The sequence below is a fragment of the Mustelus asterias genome, chromosome 21 (genome assembly GCF_964213995.1).
Source record: "Mustelus asterias chromosome 21, sMusAst1.hap1.1, whole genome shotgun sequence".
NCBI classification, from domain to species: domain Eukaryota; kingdom Metazoa; phylum Chordata; class Chondrichthyes; order Carcharhiniformes; family Triakidae; genus Mustelus; species Mustelus asterias.
This window is the reverse complement of record NC_135821.1, coordinates 78,314,664-78,332,193: the sequence shown is the minus strand read 5'-3', so window position 1 is coordinate 78,332,193 and position 17,530 is coordinate 78,314,664. Positions and strand designations below refer to the sequence as shown.

General features: G+C 41.6%; 1 protein-coding gene across 2 annotated transcripts; it reads right to left on the bottom strand.

Annotated features, from left to right (window-relative positions):
- Positions 1–2,656: 2,656 nt before the first annotated feature.
- LOC144509437 (uncharacterized) lies at positions 2,657–17,274 on the bottom strand. 2 transcript variants are annotated; one of them, XM_078238315.1, is made up of 7 exons: positions 16,851–17,274; positions 16,021–16,147; positions 12,007–12,185; positions 10,580–10,749; positions 10,342–10,492; positions 8,587–8,708; positions 2,657–7,032 (listed from the first exon to the last, which is right to left on the bottom strand). In XM_078238315.1, the coding sequence occupies exons 1-7, from the start codon at positions 16,891–16,893 to the stop codon at positions 5,956–5,958; spliced, it is 1,869 nt and encodes a 622-aa protein (XP_078094441.1). In that variant the 5' UTR covers positions 16,894–17,274; the 3' UTR covers positions 2,657–5,955. The 2 variants fall into 2 exon arrangements, with proteins under 2 accessions (XP_078094441.1, XP_078094442.1); XM_078238316.1 differs by lacking the exons at positions 12,007–12,185; positions 16,851–17,274 and having other exon boundaries at positions 16,021–16,142.
- Positions 17,275–17,530: the final 256 nt, after the last annotated feature.

Below are 17,530 nucleotides of genomic sequence, written 5' to 3'. Positions count from 1 at the left end.
GATACAACACTGGCATCTACCTGGCAATGAAGAAAACTGCCCAGTTATGTCCTGTCCACAAAGAAAAACAGGACAAATGCAACCCAGTCAATTACTGCCCCATCAGTCTTCTCTTGATCATCAGTAAAGTGATGGAAGGGGTTGTTAACAGTGATACCAAACAACACTTACTCAGCAACAGCCCGCTCATGATGCCAAGTTTGAGTTCCATCAGGGTCACTCAGCTCCTGACATCATTACAGCCTCGGTCTAAACATGGACAAAGGTGAGAGTGACTGCTCTTGATATCAAGGCTGCATTCTACCGAGTGTGGCATCAAGGAACCCTAGCAAAACAGGGGGAAACTCTCCACTGGTTAGAGTCATACCTGTCACAAAGGAAGATGGTTGTAATGGTTGGGGGTCAATCGTCTCAGCCCCGGGACATCACTGCAGGAGTCCCTCAGGGTAGTGTCCTAGGCCCAACCATCCTCAGCTGCTTCATCAATGATCTTCCCTCCATCACAAGGTGGGGATATTCGCTGATGACTGCACAATGTTCAGCACCATTTGCAGCTCCTCAGATATTGAAGCAGCCCAAGTCCAAAAGCAACAAGTACAGGAGAACATTCAGGTTTGGGCTAAGTGGCAAGTAATACTACTTTTGCCACACAAGTACCAGGCAATGACCATCTCCAACACGAGAGAATCCAACCATCTCCCTGTAACATTCAATGGTATTACCATCACTGAATCCCTCATGATCAACAATTCTGAGGGGTTACCATTGACCAGAAACTGAACTAGACTAGCCATATAAATACTGTGGCTACCAGAGCAGGTCAAAGACTAGAAATCCTGCAGCAAGTAACTCACCTCCTGATCCACCAAAGCCTGTCCACTGTCTACAAGGCACAAGTCAGAAGTGTAATGGAATACTCTCCATTCGCTGGATGAGTAGAGCTCCAACTACACCCAAAAGCTCGACACTATCCAGGACAAAGTAGCCCACTTGATTGGTACCCCTTCCACAAACATTCAATCCCTTCATCACCGACAAACAGTGGCAGCTGTGTGTACCATGTACAAGATGCACTGCAGGAACACACCAAGGTCCTTAGACAGCACCTTCCAAATTCCAGACCACTACCATCTAGAAGGACAAGGGCAGCAGATACCTGGGAACACCACCACCTGCAAGTTCCCCTCCAAGTCACTCACCGTCCTGATTTGAAAATAAATTGCCGTTCCTTCACTGTTGCTGGTTCAGAATCCTGGAATTCCCTCCCTAACAGCACTGTGGGTGTACCTACATCACAGGGACTGCAGTGGTTCAAGGTGGCAGCTCAACACCAGCTTCTCAAGGGCAATAAATGCTGGCCAGCCAGTGATAGCCACATCCCATTAAAGAATTCTCATCCTTATATTCATTCAATATATTTAACTGGAATCATATTCCACACATTCACTGTCACTGGGTCATAAACCTAGAACTTCCTTCCTAACAGCACTATGGATGTACCTACACCACATGGACTGCAGCGAGTGAAGAAGGTAATTTACTGCTACCACCTTGAGGGCATTTAGGGATCAGCAAGAAACCCCAGCCTAGCCAGCGACACCCACATCCGTGAATCAACTAAATACAGGTCTTTCCTGTTTGTTATTTATTGTATTCATCTGCTTAGAAACCTGAAACAAACAGTAACATGACAAAATTGATTATTTCACCAGCAGAGGCAGGAGTTGTGGCAAATGTGCTTCACCATAGAATCCCTACAGTGCAGAAAGGGGCCATTTGGCCCATCGTGTTTGCACCGATCGCAATCCCTCCCAGACCCTATCTCCATAACCCCACTTATTTACTCTGCTAACCCCCTGACAACAAGGGGGCAATTTAGCATAGCCAATCAACCTAACCCGCACTTCTTTGGACTGTGGAAGGAAACCCATGCTGACACGGGGAGAATGTGCAAACTCCACACAGACAGTCACCCAAGCCGGGAATTGAACCCAGGCCCCTGGTGCTGAGAGGCAGCAGTGCTAATCACTGTGCCATTGTGACGCTCTTTACTGAACCATTGACAAGGACAAGACTTACAAACCGATAAGATTGGATAAAATATTTCATGATATTATCATTGAATAAATACAGTTTGGAGTTTAGACTTTAGCTCAGTCACAGTTTGCGCAATGCCATCCACGTAACAAAATAAATCTTGTGATAACTCTGATTAGTGCAGCCATAATGACCATAAACACTTTTAGCAGATAAGCAGTTAATCTTTCAGGTTCTTTTTCCAAACGCAAAGCCCGTGTTCTGACATAAAAAGCCTTTTGGATCTTATAGTGCAGCGGCAACTATTTCAACCACAGATTCCTACATTAGAATCAAACAGATTTGTGGGGCCTTTCTGATAACAAGTAACCTGAAACATGGGGAGAGATTTTCCAGCCACACTCCTCCCAAAACCCGCTGGAGGTCAACAGACCTTTGCATGGTCCACCCTCGCCCGCCATGATTCCCATGGTGGGTGGGGCAGGAAAATTCCACGCCTGAACTCTGTTTCTCTCTCCGCAGATGCTGCCAGACCTGTTGAACATTTCCAGTGTTTTGTACTTCGATATTTTTTATGGTGTCGTTAGTTTGAGAGTTCAAAGAAAAGGGAAATTCTGGAGAGTTTCCAGGATAATCATCTTTAATCACCCTTTGATAATGTCTGAAAATCTTTACTATAAAACGATCTTTGCTCAGTTCAGGTGAAACAAAGTACAATTTTAAAGTCTAACATTCTGAGACCATTTATAGATAGGATGGTAAATCAAGCTCAGTAGATTTTTAAAAAACAGAAGAAGAAATGTCATCAAACTGAAACATTAATTTTGTTTCTCTATAGGTAGTCGGAATTGCTGAGAATTTCCAGCATTTTCTGTTTTATTGCAGATTTCTAGTATCTCCAGTTTTCAGCTTTTTTGAATATTACGCTGATTGTAAATTAGGGCATGCAATATTAGAACAAGCATTTGTTAGTTTTTAAAGTTACCAATCTTTTAAATGCATGAGCAGCAATATCAATTATTGTTTCCCATGACTTCACAAAATTAAGGCAATGATTCTTCTACATGCCTATTATTGCCATCAAACATTTTGTTTAAAATCAGATCTTTGTCGCACAGCCTGCATTCTTGCATTAGCCAGAGTCTCATCAATAACAATAGCTAGTGTGGTCATGTTGGAAAAATGGCCGCCTCCTGTGGCAAGGCCTCAATTACTTACAATGGAGATCAATGACATCGATGGAGGTACCAAATGTACAGCAGCTAACTTGGATGGATGGTGACACAAAGATAGGCAGGAAAGTAAGCTGTTGAGAGGACTTAGAGTGTACAATAGAACTTAAATAGGTCAAATGAGTTGGCAAAAATTTGGCAGATGGAACATAATATGGACAAAATGTGCACTTGTGCAGGAAGACTAGATAAGCAATATATTATTTAAATTGAGAGAGACTGTGGAACTCTTGTGGTACAAAAGAATTTGGGTTGTTCTGGTGTATGAATCAAAGATTGGTATGTAGGTATGCAGAGGATGATTAGGAAGGCAAATGGAAAGTTGGTATTTATTTATCGCAAGGGGAATAGTGTGTTAAAGTAGGGAATTGCTGCTGAAGCTGCACAAGGCCTGGAGTATCACGTACAGTTTTGGTCCCAATACTCAGAATATAACTGCATTGGAAGCAGTTCAGAAAAGGTTTACTCAACTGATTCTTGAGAGGAAGAGGTTATTTTCTGAGAAACGTTTGAGCAGATTGGGTCTGAAGAATGAGGTGCTATCATAGAATCATAGAAACCCTACAATGCAGAAGGAGGCCATTCGGTGCTATCTTATTGACACCAAAAAGATCCTGAGGGAATTTGACGGGCTGGATTGCTGAGAGTATATTCCCCCTTGTGGGGGAAGTCTGGAGCTAGAGGATAACATTTAAAAATTATGGCTCTCCCACTCAAGACCGAGATAAGAATTTGCTTTTTCTCTCAGTTGATAGTCTGTGGAATTCTCTTCCCCATAGAGTAGTGGAGTCTGGTTCACTAAATATATTCAAGCAGAGGTTTTAATGCAGGGTGGGGGTTTGGGGTAGACAGGAAAATAGAGTTGAGGCCACAATAAGCATGACCTTATCAAATGGCATAGTAGGCTCAATGGACCATGTGGCTCCTTGTGTTCTTATGCTATAATTTCTAGTACTTTGTGAGGGTCATCCTGAATGACAGGACAATTGGCAGGCAACCTGCCCCCACATGCTTTTCACTCAAGGACTTTACCCTGCATTATTCTGGTAAATGCAATTTTAAATTTTCAACAATAATAATATTAATTACATGTTTCTACCCATTCTTACTAGTCTTAACGATTCACGTCCTGCAGGATGGGACATTTACCTAGTGAACATACTGCTCCCGTGTTTCACTGCTACTCTCATTACACCTTTAATTTCAATTGGGGGAAGACGACAATTATGCCTTGGGTCATGGATGACACGCTGTAACAATTTGGCTCTTGCAGCCCAGCCAATTCAGTTTCATTTGGGTCCAAATATATCTTATCGTCCAGTTTGTGGCTGGATTTTCTGGGTCTGGAGCTTTGAAAATGATCATTAGCAATTGCCCCATCGGTGAATAAATCAGAAAATCAGAACATTCACAACTTGAGATACAAATGTACAAGAACATGGATTGAAAATTTACTTGCTATTCACAAAGCAGAATGATACAGATCAGCGTGGTTTGCAAAGATCATTCCTTAAATGGCTTAAGGCAAGTTTTGTTTTGTTCATTCATACACCAGACTTCTCTAAAATTGAAACTGATTAGCCTCATTTGTGGTGTCCATTCATTAAGGGAAGATGTTGGTATCAGAAGAATTAAGCATGGTTGAATATAAAAATTAATGGATATGTGGTTGGGGTAATGTTGAAAGTCTTTGCAGACCTCACAAATACAATGTCAATTTAACAGGCACACTCACAGGAATGATACAAAGTGTCCATAAACCACCAGAAAAAATGAAATCTTAAGCAGTCATGATTATATTTTTATAAAATATATATTAGACAACACCTTCAACAAATTCAATAACCGAGATAGAAATTAATGATGAAAATATTTCTAAAACCAACCCAGATTTATTCCAGTCACTTCACATACTCACTGGGTTAATATTGGAGGAGTAAAAAGGTTGTACTTTGAATTAATAAAACTCAGGCCTCGATATTAACTCTCAGTGTGATGGGTGTGGAGATTGTGACAGAATTGCACTCTGATGCCCAGAGGGTGAATTTAACCCCTGCGTCTCATGGATACGGACCACAGTCTGGGTCAGCCCCAGAAGGAACCACTCCCTGATCAACAGGAATTGCCTGGAAGCAATCGGCTGGTGGGCGCAAAGGGGAAATGATCCCCAGCGTGATGCAGTCTGCTCAGAGTGGATCAGGAGAGGAATCCCCATCAGGGAGGGTAGGTGAGAGGTGAAGAGAACCCCATTGTCAGAGGGCATATTTTCCTTGCTGCCGGCAATTTAATTTTGGAGCTGGTTAAATTGGAACAGGAAGAGAGGATAACGTTTCTGCTCTGGTTCCGTTCTCCAAACTGGAAGCACTGGAAATCCTGTTCTTCCAAATAAAATCAGTAAGTAGTCTCACAACACCAGGTTAAAGTCCAACAGGTTTATTTGGTAGCACGAGCTTTTGGAGCACTGGTGTTGAGAGACTACTTACTGTGCCCACCCCAGTCCAATGCTGGCATCTCAACATCCAAATAGAATGGTATATCTCTGGATAACAGGTGCAATGGAACCAAATAAGGAAGATATATCATTGTCCCAAAATGTTAACTCTGTTTCTCACTCCACAGTGCCAGACCAGCTGAATACTTCCAGCGTTTTGTGTATTTATCAAGCTAAGAACTCCGTGTCTGGGTGCTATTCATCCATGTGAACTTGTACTTCCCAGTCCTCAAGAAATTTACAACCTTCCATTGCAGCATTCTTTTGGGAAGTTTGTAAAAATAATCCATCAGTTTGTTGCCCTTCCCTCATTGATGACTGGGAAATTAACAGCTGCCCTTTGTATCGATCCTCCCATTCAGGTTTCACATGTAACAGTTCAGTGAACGTCTCCTCCAGCAATGGAACAGCCTTTACCAGTTGTCCATCTTTCAGGTTAGTTTGTAAAACATGTGTTACGGGTACTTTTATTGGTTGATCATCCATTCTGTCAGAATGCAAACATGAAAAACCTACTTTGTCCTTTAACAATGATAAAAATGATTGGCTGTCAATTTGTCCTCCATACTGGAGCAGTGATAGGTTGATTTGCTTTGTGTCTTTTAATGAAAGCAGCAATGGGATTTCTCTTGGCTGGTTCACCTTCCAGTTATTCTGTTGCTCTTCAAGCAACGACAAAAATGGTGGCAAAAGCATTGGCTTTTCCTCCTTCAGTTTTAATTCCTGCATCTCCAACTCTGATCCATTTTGGAAAATGTGGCCCGTGTTATTATAAAGGTGGTCTTTACTCATTGTCTTCTGCACACTGGATAATCCTGGTTCTGTGTTCAACTTGCTTGAATTCTGAGATGTTGGATGTAGAATTGTAGCATAATTTTGAGTCAGTGCCTGTGAACCAGACTGACTTGAACATGTGTTGTTTGACAGACAGTTGGTAGCCTGGGGACAGTACGGTGAAGGACATTCGAGCTCAGGTGGCTTGGAGGAAGAATTACTTTGAATTTCACAATTAGCGGTATCTGGAAGCTTTGGCTGTACAGTTCTGGTGTGAATTTGCGGTGCATAGGAATTTGGCCATGTGGTCAAGATGAGTTCCTTTGTTTTCGCAATGTCTTCCTTTTCATTGGAATCACACTTTAAAAGATCGATATTGTCAAGACGAATAACCTGCTCAAATTGAAAAATATTCTTCCTGTGACTGGTGACCAGCTGCAGTGTTGGTGACGATTCTTTCAACAAGGCTCGTTTATGCAAAAGTATCTGGTCCAAATTCTGTATTTAAGACATGAATAAAAATTAAATAAACGTTAAGGTTGTGAATTGGATATCTCGATAGTTCAGAAACAAAAATCAGTTCAGGAAGCAAATATTTTTAATCATTTTACTGAAAATATTCCCACAGAAAGTTATGTTTTGCAGAGAACAATGTCTTCTCCTAGTTCTGTGTTTTCTCTGCTGGAGATCTGCCAACCCAATTCTGGAGCAGCTCAGCTGTTACATCAGTGACTCTCAGTTCAGCAGCATAGAATAGCTTTGTCCATTGTCCAAATGTTGACCTTGGAGCAATAGTAAAATCAATTCTCCAAAATACAGCTTGCTAATGGGGGAAATTTATTTTGTGGCTTCGTTCTTCAAAACTTTCTGGACAGTTTATCCGAAAAGCATAACTCTTTCAAATCACTAAAATACTAATAATCGGCGGTTCAGATATTCAACACCTGCCAGATTGTTAAAAATGAAAATGCCAGCGAATGTTTCATGTGGCTGTCAGAATTCAGCCATCTACTCCTCGGAGAACGGAATTAGATCAAACCTTGGAATCGCAGTGTGCGCATCCCTGTATTAAATAAATTTAAACACCTTCCAGTTTACACTTGGAGAGGAATAAATGGTGAGTGCTTGAATCCTGATTAGAAAATTCTATATTTGGAATTGCGCAAAAAAAGCAAGTCTGTCAGCTCCTTTTATTACAGAAGTTATAAGGAATTATGAACTTAATTCTCCATATGATTCAGTTCATATGTGACCTTGATATAGGAAATCCTTACACTGAATTCAGAAGACTAGGGAAATAATAATGTGCAGGAAAACACTTCTCTGAAATGTCACTGGTCAATAGGGAAACCACATCCTCTGGAGTGACATAATCGTAATATTTTGGCCAGACCATTAGAGAGTGAAATCAGGAAGCACTCCTTCATACAATGGGAGGTAGAAATTTAGAACTCGCTGCCCGAGAGGCTGTTAATGTGAAGTTGTAGGATCCATTCATTCCTCCGAATAGCCCAAGGACACTTGGTACAATATTGAAATTTAAAAATTACAGAAAATAATCTTTTGTTATTAAGTCACCAGGTACATACAGTCTCCAATTTTCAAAAGCAATTCACAGGTGTGTGACCATAAAAGCTTGTTTCTGACAAAAAACCATTTCTGTTAACATTGCATTTTCAAAAGCACTCAATTTCTAAGCTAAACCCAGAATTCCAAGCTGAGTTTTAAAGTGTGGCCAAATTAGCTTAAGTTAGCTTTAAGGCATAGCACGATTAGTTACATGGGCAGAAATACCTTAAAATGAAGCTTTTTAACTAATGCAAACCATTCAGAGGATCCGACAGAAGTCAAAGATGGAAATTGAGGGGTATTAGTAACGAAGAGTATGCAACAACGGTGGTTAAATGAAGTTTAGATGCTAATCAGCCATGATCCAATTGAGTGATGAAACTACGAGGAGCTGAGTGGCCTCCTCCTGTTCCTCATGTTACTGTGCAATCTATTTTGGGAATGCAAAAAGTTTGGTTCGAGATAAAAATAAACTGAACATACCAAAGATTGGGGTAGTGTCCTGCGGTGTTTTATGTAAGTGTTTGCCATACAGCAAAATATTCCAGTGATTATTGCTCCAAATATTACAAACCCCACTAACAGAACGATGGTCAATGTTCTTTCTACAAAATTAAAAGAATAATTCATTAATTTTGGTAACACAAACCTTTTTTATTTCAATGTGTATACACATGCAGTTACAACTTGTTCCTTCAGTGAAAGGTTCAGCATTCACACAGCTCTAGGAAGAGAACTTTAATTCAACTATTAGTTATAGTTAATCGTTTTACACAACATGGATCTGGAGCTGTGGCACGTTTATTAATTTTGTACAATTGGCTTCTCTCCCACACTTTTTATATCAAGTAGAGGTGTTGCCATATTTTTAGGTTTCCCAGACTGAGGGCCACTAGACAAACAAATTGTCAGTCCTGTGTCCAGATTGCCCTCACTCCAGTAACAAGCAGGATCAGAGTGGGCCACAGTCACTGCACCGCACAGTTCTCCACTCCCATTTCTTTTCAGTGTCCAACAATCCGCCTAATTGTACTGCGGATGTAGAAAATCTGTGAAATTGCAGGTCTGGCTACATCTCGCTGAATACGACTCCTGCCATGGGCTCCCTCAGGCCAGGAAGGTAAATCACCATCCACTCTGGCGGGACAGGAAAATCCCCTGCCTGGGGTGAGGGGAGGATTTGGAAATGACGAATTCCACCCATTGTATCAGTTCAGCGTGGGAAATAAATAAGCAGGTGGGTACACATCTTGGGACCCTAAGGGGCAATTTAGCATGGTCAATCCAGCTACCCGGCACACCTTTAGACTGTGGGAGGAAACGGGAGCAACCGAAGGAAACCAATGCAGACATGGGGAGAATGTGCAAACTCCACACAGACAGTTACCCAAGGCTGGAATTGAACCCGGGTCCCTGGAGCTGTGAGCCAGCAGTGCTAACCACTGTGCCACCATGCTGCCCCCAGTCAGTAAGAGGAGCTTTCTGAATCACCAAATCCCTTCCCGTAACTCCCAATTTTAACTAGAGGCAACTGAGAGTCCTTTCTAATGCTGGCAGGAATTTCATGATGTGGAGATGCCGGCGTTGGACTGGGGTAAACACAGTAAGAAGTTTAACACCACCAGGTTCTTGTCTGGAGACAATACACATCTTTTTAGCCTGTCTTGATGCTCTTTCCACTCACATTGTTTTGTTTCTTAAAGACTTGATTAGCTGTAAGTATTCGCATTCCAACCATTATTCATGTAAATTGAGTCTCTGTCTTTATATGCCCTGTTTGTGAACAGAATTCCCACTCACCTGAAGAAGGGGCTTGGAGCTCCGAAAGCCTGTGTGGCTTTTGCTACCAAATAAACCTGTTGGACTTTAACCTGGTGTTGTTAAACTTCTTACTCAGGAATTTCATGGACATATGCAAATGGAGATCTTATTCTGCTCTGCAACAAAACCTTGATCGCAATTTGATTAGTCTTAGCAAAGAAGCCACTGCTGTTTTCTTCTCAGGCCGAGAGTGGTTTGTAGTTGGTCTGCAGACAAGACAAGCTTTTGAAGATAAGTTTAAAACATCCATTTGTGTGGGTAGGAGGAGTGGGGAGTGTTTCTCATGCCCAGGCAGGAACTTTCAGTGGTGGGGCCAGTAAATCACTGAAATCGGCATTGAAAAATCGATGGGACTCCATTCCCTGGAGTGAAGGGCTGGAAAATTCCAGTCACAATCCTACCTACAAACATTCTTACCTTGCAAAGTTTGGATGCAAAAACGGGCTGGCTGACTCTTTTTTGAAAAGATTTCCTTTTTTAAGCGAAGTTGCACATTTGCACAGTATTCCGTGTTAGGCTCCAAGGATTCGATTTTGTAATGTGCGCTTTCATTTAATGCATAGAAAACCTGGAAGAAAACGTTGAAACACACCGATTAACGTCAGCTCCTCTGTCATTATTCTTTAAATTTAACCCAAATGACACCATATTTTACCATTTTATTTGTTGGTGATTGGTTAAGCTGCACTTCATATTTAATAGCAGCAAAAATGTCGTTGATAGAACGTTGCACTCCTCGTTTGGGTGGTACTTGTGGTGAATGTATCAGAATAGTAATAGATCTTTCACCCGCTGTGTATTCAACTGCTGGGGCTCCAATTATAGCTGAGAAAGACAGAAAACCTTATATCAGAACACAATATTTAATACGGACAGGACATATGGCATCCAAGAGTGCAATGGTCAAATGTAACTTTAGCATTAATCATTCACAAACTGTTACCCATAAATCAGTCAAATGATAGGATGCATCTGTGTGTATAGATCATAATGACAGCTGGAAAACTGAAGATCTGGGTAATGTATTTCCAAAGGGGCATTATTGTTTAGTTCCTGAGATGTACAGCAAACACCATATCAGGAATTGTGGCTTATTTATTGGGCAGAAAACTTCCTACATTGGAAGGAAATTAATCACAAAGTATTTAAAATGGGAGGTATAGACTGCTTAGCAGGCTATTTTCAACTATAACTTTATTGGGAATGCTAGAAGATTTGGGTCTAACATTAATATGTGAAAACATAATATTAGAATAACTTCTCCAACCAGTGCGGAGGACGTGTGAAAAGAACTGAATCTATGCATTCTAAGCTCTTTGAAGAAAAAGAATTGGATAAAAACTTGGTTAAGAAAAAGGCTAACTGCAATTATCAAGTATGTCACAAAATGTTGGAGCTAAAGAATACAATACAGTTCAAGACAACTTGCCAGGATTCAGTAATGGGAATGAGAGAGGTGGATAGCTAGTCTAGAGCTTTGGCGGAATGTCGCTGGAGCTCAAGATGTACACAGAACTATCCTGAAGGACAGTACAGAGATGGAGCGGACTCAGCACTAAGAGTAATTATTCACCAAGGTCTTGAACAAGGGGTCACAGTCTCAGGATATTGGGTAGGCCATTTAGCACAGAGATGAGGAGAAACGTCACTCAGAGGATGGTGAGCCTGTGGAATTCTCTACCACAGAAAGCTGTGGAGGCCAAATCACTAAATATATTTGAGTATAAAGTTAAAGTTTATTTATTAGTCACAAGTAGGCTTACATTCACACTGCAATGAAGTTACTGTGAAAATCCCCTAGTCGCCACACTCCGGCACCTGTTCGGGTACACGGAGGGAGAATTTAGCATGGCCAGTTCAAGGATCGGCAATGATCCCACTGAATGACAGAGCAGGCTTGATGGGCCGAATGGCCTACTCCTGCTTTCTATGTTCTTAAATTGTGGGAGAAACAGATTGATGGCTAAACACCATTTTCCTACTCTTCTGGTCTTGCCCAAATTATTACTTCAGCGTTGATTAAAGAAATTTTGTTGAAAATAATTCAAGTTTCTAATGTCTACATGAGGAATGTATACTCACTCTTGTCTAATGGACAGAATCGTTCCGATAAGGACCATGTTGAATTGGCATTTTTCGATATTGCCATCACTCTTGCATAGTACCAGTTATTCTCCTGCACAATCTCATTTGTTAAGTCACAATACTGTGCAGCGATATGATGACATTCAGACTTATTTTTCCATATTTTTTCTCCATAACTACAAAAGGAATAGCGTGTGTTAGGAAGCAAATTCCGAATTGCTTAAACCTATAAAGGTAGTCATTTGGCATGACTTCTGTGACAGAGAATGTTTAATTAACAAACATAAATTTTTAATTTTTCATGGTATTGTGGGCGTTACTGGCAAGGCCAGCCTTTGCACTTGGTAGCTTGCTAGGCCATTTCAGAGAGCAGTTAAAAGTCAACCGCATTGCTGTGGCTCTGGAGTCACAAGTAGGCCAGACCAGGCAAGGACAGCAGATTTCCTTCCCTAAAGGACATTAGTGAACCAGATGGGTTTTTACAACAATGAGTTAACGATCACCATTACTAAGACTAGCTTTCATAATTCCAGATTTACTGCTTGAAGTTCAATTCAACCAATTGCCATGTGGGATTTGAACCCATGACCCCAGGGCATTAATCTGGACCTCTGGATTATTAGTCAAATGACATTACCACTATTGTCCTCCCCTATACATACACACCAAATTCCTATATATCAAAATCAGCTCTAATTACTCTAGAGAGTCTAGTGGAATCTTTTAATATTTTCTTATTCAAAAATCTTAGGTACAATGTGTTGTCATCACTTATATTATTCAGCACCAGCCCAGGATATCAAGGAAGGAAATTGAATTTTCATTATTCACTTTGTCCTTAGTCCTGTTCACACCTTTTCTGCACATTTGCTCTTGAAGTTGCTTACACTCTCACAATAATGTTCATTTTTCTGGGCATTGCTGAACAGGCCACCTTTCATTTGTGAGAGTCGAGAACTGGATGACTTTGTGACAATGGAGAGCACCACAACTAAATAAATCCAATTCTCACTCAGCAATGGTACAAAATTCAGGTGACACAGGTTGGTAATCGGGAATGCCAGCTAATCCCCCCCCCCCCCCATCTTCATCCAGATAGTTCTACAATTGCCTATTTAACTCAACAGTGAGCGTGGGTCAAACCAGGGGTGTTCCCAGTCTGTACGAGTCACAGGGATAATCCCAGAATTTAATCTAACCTGAACGTGGCAGCTTTGGGTAAAGCTCCCATTTCACACCCACTCCATTTCTGCCCTTAAGTCAATGCAACATAAAATCAAATATCTTCTGCAATGACCTGGGGATAAGCCAAGAATTTACAGCTCCTGTCAACTCAAAGATAAAAACAACCTCCCTCTAAGCATGAGATGCACCCAAGAGATTTCAGGCATGAGGAAATATTCTCTCTCAGAAGGTTGAGACACTTTGGAATTCTCTTCCTCAAAAGCTGGTTGAAGCAGAATCTTTGATTTGATTTATTATTGTCACAAGTATTGATTCTTGCGTGCTATACAGACAAAGCATACCATTCATAGAGAAGGAAACAAGAAAGTGCAGAATGTAGTGTTGCAGTCATAGCTAGGGTGTAGAGAAAGATCAACTTAATGCAAGCTAAGTCCATTCAAAAGTCTGAAGCAGCAGGGAAGAAGCTGTTCTTGAGTCGGTTGGTACGTGACCTCAGACTTTTGTATCTTTTTCCTGACGGAAGAAGGTGGCAGGGAGAATGTCCGGGGTGTGTGGGGTCCTTGATTATGCTGGCTGCTTTGTCAAGGCAGCGGGAAGTGTAGACAGAGTCAATGGATGGGAGGCTGGTTGAACATGTTTACGGCAGAAGTAGATAGATTCTTGATAAGTGAGAAGGTGAAAGGTTATTGGGTAGATAGGAATGTGGAGTTGAGGTTAAAATTAGGTCCGCCATGATCCTATTGGATGGCGGAGCAGGCTTGATGGGCTGAGTGGCCTTCTTCTAATTTGTTAATGTTCATATGTATGTTTGTCTGTGAGAGGAATTAACTACCCATTAACTGATCTCTAAAAGTACTTACTGAATATAGCTGCACTGCTTTTAAATGGACTATAACAACATTACTGCATTCTCCCAGTCAGCAGCTAGAACACCAGAGTCCAGGGTCGCCAGACTGAATTTTGCTCTCCCCCTGCAGGTGGGTTTGAAGTCCAGGCAAAATCTAGCAGATGGTCTCCCTGCTGCCAACCTGCCAGCACTTGGCCTGTCTGAAATTCTGCAGGGGGCACAGGACGTACCAGGCAGCCCATCCCCAGAGCACATCCCACCGCTGCTGGCATTTTAGTGAAGGCCCAATCTATGCAACAAGCTCAGGTGCCTCCTCTCACAGCGAGTAAAGTGTCAGCAGGGGATCTGGCAGCTGGTATCAGGTGGGGGTGGGATGCTTCTCATTTCTGGGTTCCCTGGGCCCTTTGGAGGAACCCTTCTCACACCCAAAGGTCTCCCCCGACAACACCTGGAACTTAGCCCTTCAACCCCCTCAGCCACACACCTCCCACTTCACTGAGACCCCTGACTCTGGACCTACCTGGCACCTCGTGTGGTGGGACTGCAGAGCTGCTGGCATCCAATTGGCCAGCAACTCTTCAAGGGGAGACTTCCTCCCGAGCAAGAGATGAAGGTCTTGCCTTAAAACAATAATGCTGCTCCCCAGGTTAAATCCCTGCAGGGCAACCACTGAGATCATGGGAAGGCTTCCCACTGACATCTTACCCATGTTTGGAAAAGGACCACAGCACTCCCTAAAATTCAGCCCATACTTTCAGAATGGGGGTTTGCCATTGAGGACTGAGATGAGGAGGAATTTCTTCATTCAGAAGGTTGTGTGGAATTTTCTACCCAGGGAGCTGTGGATGTTCAGTAAGAATGTTGATGGATTTTTGGGTCTATATGGATCTATAAAGGGAAGTTAGCTGTGATTTTGTTGACTGGCAGAGCAAACGCGAAAGGCCAAATGGCTGATGCCAGCCAATATTTCTTACGAGCAATACCATGGGAAAGATGCGGAATAAAATAAATAAAGTTTGCTGTCTCTTTGGCAGCTCTCCAGTCTTAGGGTTCAGATAATGATCCAAAATCTCAAGTTTAATTTCTGTGGTTTATGATGCAAGAGAATTTTGAATGGTTTCTCATTGACAGCCAGTTAACCATTAACCTCTGTGTAACTCACTAAACAAACGTGTGGGTCTTTCGCAATAAACATCCAGCATTTTCCCACAATTACTTTTTCTATTTAGAAAAACACCCAGTATAATGTACTTTTTAAAAATACATTTTATATTTCAGTTAAATAATTGAATGGTAATGGTGGGATATCTTACATAATTTTAAACATTTTGAAAAAAAGGCAAGTTCCCCTCCAAGTCACACAGCATCCTGCCCAATATGTCAACGTTCCCTGCTGCTAGGTCAAAACTCTATACAGGGTTTGCTGTCCCTTTCTAACAGCACAGTGGTTGCACCTACACCACATAGCCTGCAGAGGTTCAAGACAACAGCTCACCACCACCTTCTCAAGGACAATTAGGGATGGGCAACAAATGCTGGTCTAGCCAACAACATCCTTATCCTGTGAAAGAATAAAAAGTTACTTCAAGGGCAAGTTCATTGTAAGCAGGTATAGAATTTCCTTTCCGTCCTGCAGTTTCATTGTTACCCCAGAGCTCCCTAAGCCCCCAGTGCACAAACAAGTTACACAGGAGGAAAGCCAGGCATAAGGGGGTAAGATCGATCATGGTAGTGCTCTTACGGTGGTATCTGAATAGGGAAATGAAATACAGTACTGTAGTAATACTGAGAGGAATATCATTTACAATGATCATCTGTAACTTGCACCAGGAAATACCAATACAAGACAGTGTCTGTGAAATTTTGGTAGAGTGGAAAAGATTGCATGTTTCTTACAATAACCTGTGTAACTCTGTGCCCCGTCCAAATTCACTACCTGCTTTGTTGTTTTCCTTGTTTGTACAAGTGTCAGAACTTACATGAGATACTCAACATCATACACCGTTTCTTCAGGTCCTTTCTGCATCCAACGAAGAGTGTAATTAAAGTTTATGGAATCGAACTGCACCCCATTTGGCTCAGGCAACTTAATCAATGCAAGGGACCCTACAAAGGCAAAACAGTTTAAAGTCTGTGAACTTTTAACAAATTGGATCACTAAATGTTCCAGAGTTCCAGTTCCATCCCTTCACCAATCTGGAAGCTCCAGCAACAAACCAGGTGGTCCCAGTTATTCAGTGCTCAAACTGCTCTAAATTGGAGCCTGTATAACTTACCCTTTTGGAAAACTTTCCAGAAAACCACAGTAAAAAGGTATTAAAGTATTTACCGCAGGAAGGGCAGCGTTAGTTTCACAGATCAGGGGAATTCCAAGAGCCAGCCACATTCACTCACCTTGTCACCTGCTCACCAGGGAGCAAGGTCTGACATCGAGGAAAAATGCTGTACAGAGATTCTGAGCTCAAAAAATTATGAATGAAGGAGCTTTTTTCACACAGAAAATGGAAAATGTGAATTAGGTGTCAATGATGTACTGTATCCATAAGGAGCAACAATTGCCTCCAAACCATAAAATGATTTCCCTTGTAGGTTTTAACTTCACCTGGAAGTTTGGCTACATATCTCACACAAACTATGGATCATTTTGCTACATTTGTCACATGTTTCCATATTGATACACTTAAAAATGTACAATCAAAATGTTAAAACGTGTAAAATAGATCAAAGAACAAACACTAAATTGTCTGCTAAACTAAAATAATTAAAGAGACTTGCACCAAAATATGGTTTCAAAATTTAAAATACTTACCAGCAAAGGAAAGGGTGAGTATTAGGATCCGCCAAAGCCACATTTTGCACTCAAACTCTCTCAATTAAGCCAACAAGAAGCTAAATTTAGTTTAGAATTACTGGCCATCGAGTCGAAGGTCATTTCTCACTGCAGAAAGCTCCTGTCTGTAACTAACCGCAGATCGAGATGTCTTCCCAGTTTTTGTAAAGCTCTCCGTATTTAATGAGACCGCGCACATTATTTTTTCTCTCTCTCTCCGAAGGAGATGTTTGGGACGCGCTCTCCTTGCTGTAGTCCTGACTCAGTGAGCACTGATTCTGAGAGCTGAGGCAGTGTGCACCTTCCCGGCCTCTGAAAAGGGTGTAGAACTCAGCGTCCTGTCACCTGAATTGGAAACTGGTCTGCTTTTCCCTTCCTGTACTGAGCTGAACACCAGTGTGACTGGGAGGGACCAGAACTAGAATTAAAGTTAATTACTTCCTACTCTATAACGCGCCCTTTACTAGAAACGTGAAGGAAGGAAATTCCTTTCTCTAAAACAGCAATGCGACAAGTTTCTAAAGCATTCCCTTGGCTCACGAGATAAGTCGGGAATTCCAACTGCACCAATCATTAATCACACATTGTAGTTAGTATATAGTGCACAGAAAAAGGCCATTCAACCCATCAATCCATGCCAGCGTTTACATTCCATTCAT

Coding starts and splice junctions, on each gene's coding strand:
- LOC144509437 (XM_078238315.1), bottom strand. CDS start 16,893: ATGTGGCTTTGGCGGATCCTAATACTCACCCTTTCCTTTGCTG. Junction 16,148..16,850: donor ACTCACCCTTTCCTTTGCTG/GTAAGTATTTTA, acceptor TTGCCTTTGTAG/GGTCCCTTGCATTGATTAAG. Junction 12,186..16,020: donor TATGATGTTGAGTATCTCAT/GTAAGTTCTGAC, acceptor TTCCTTTTGTAG/TTATGGAGAAAAAATATGGA.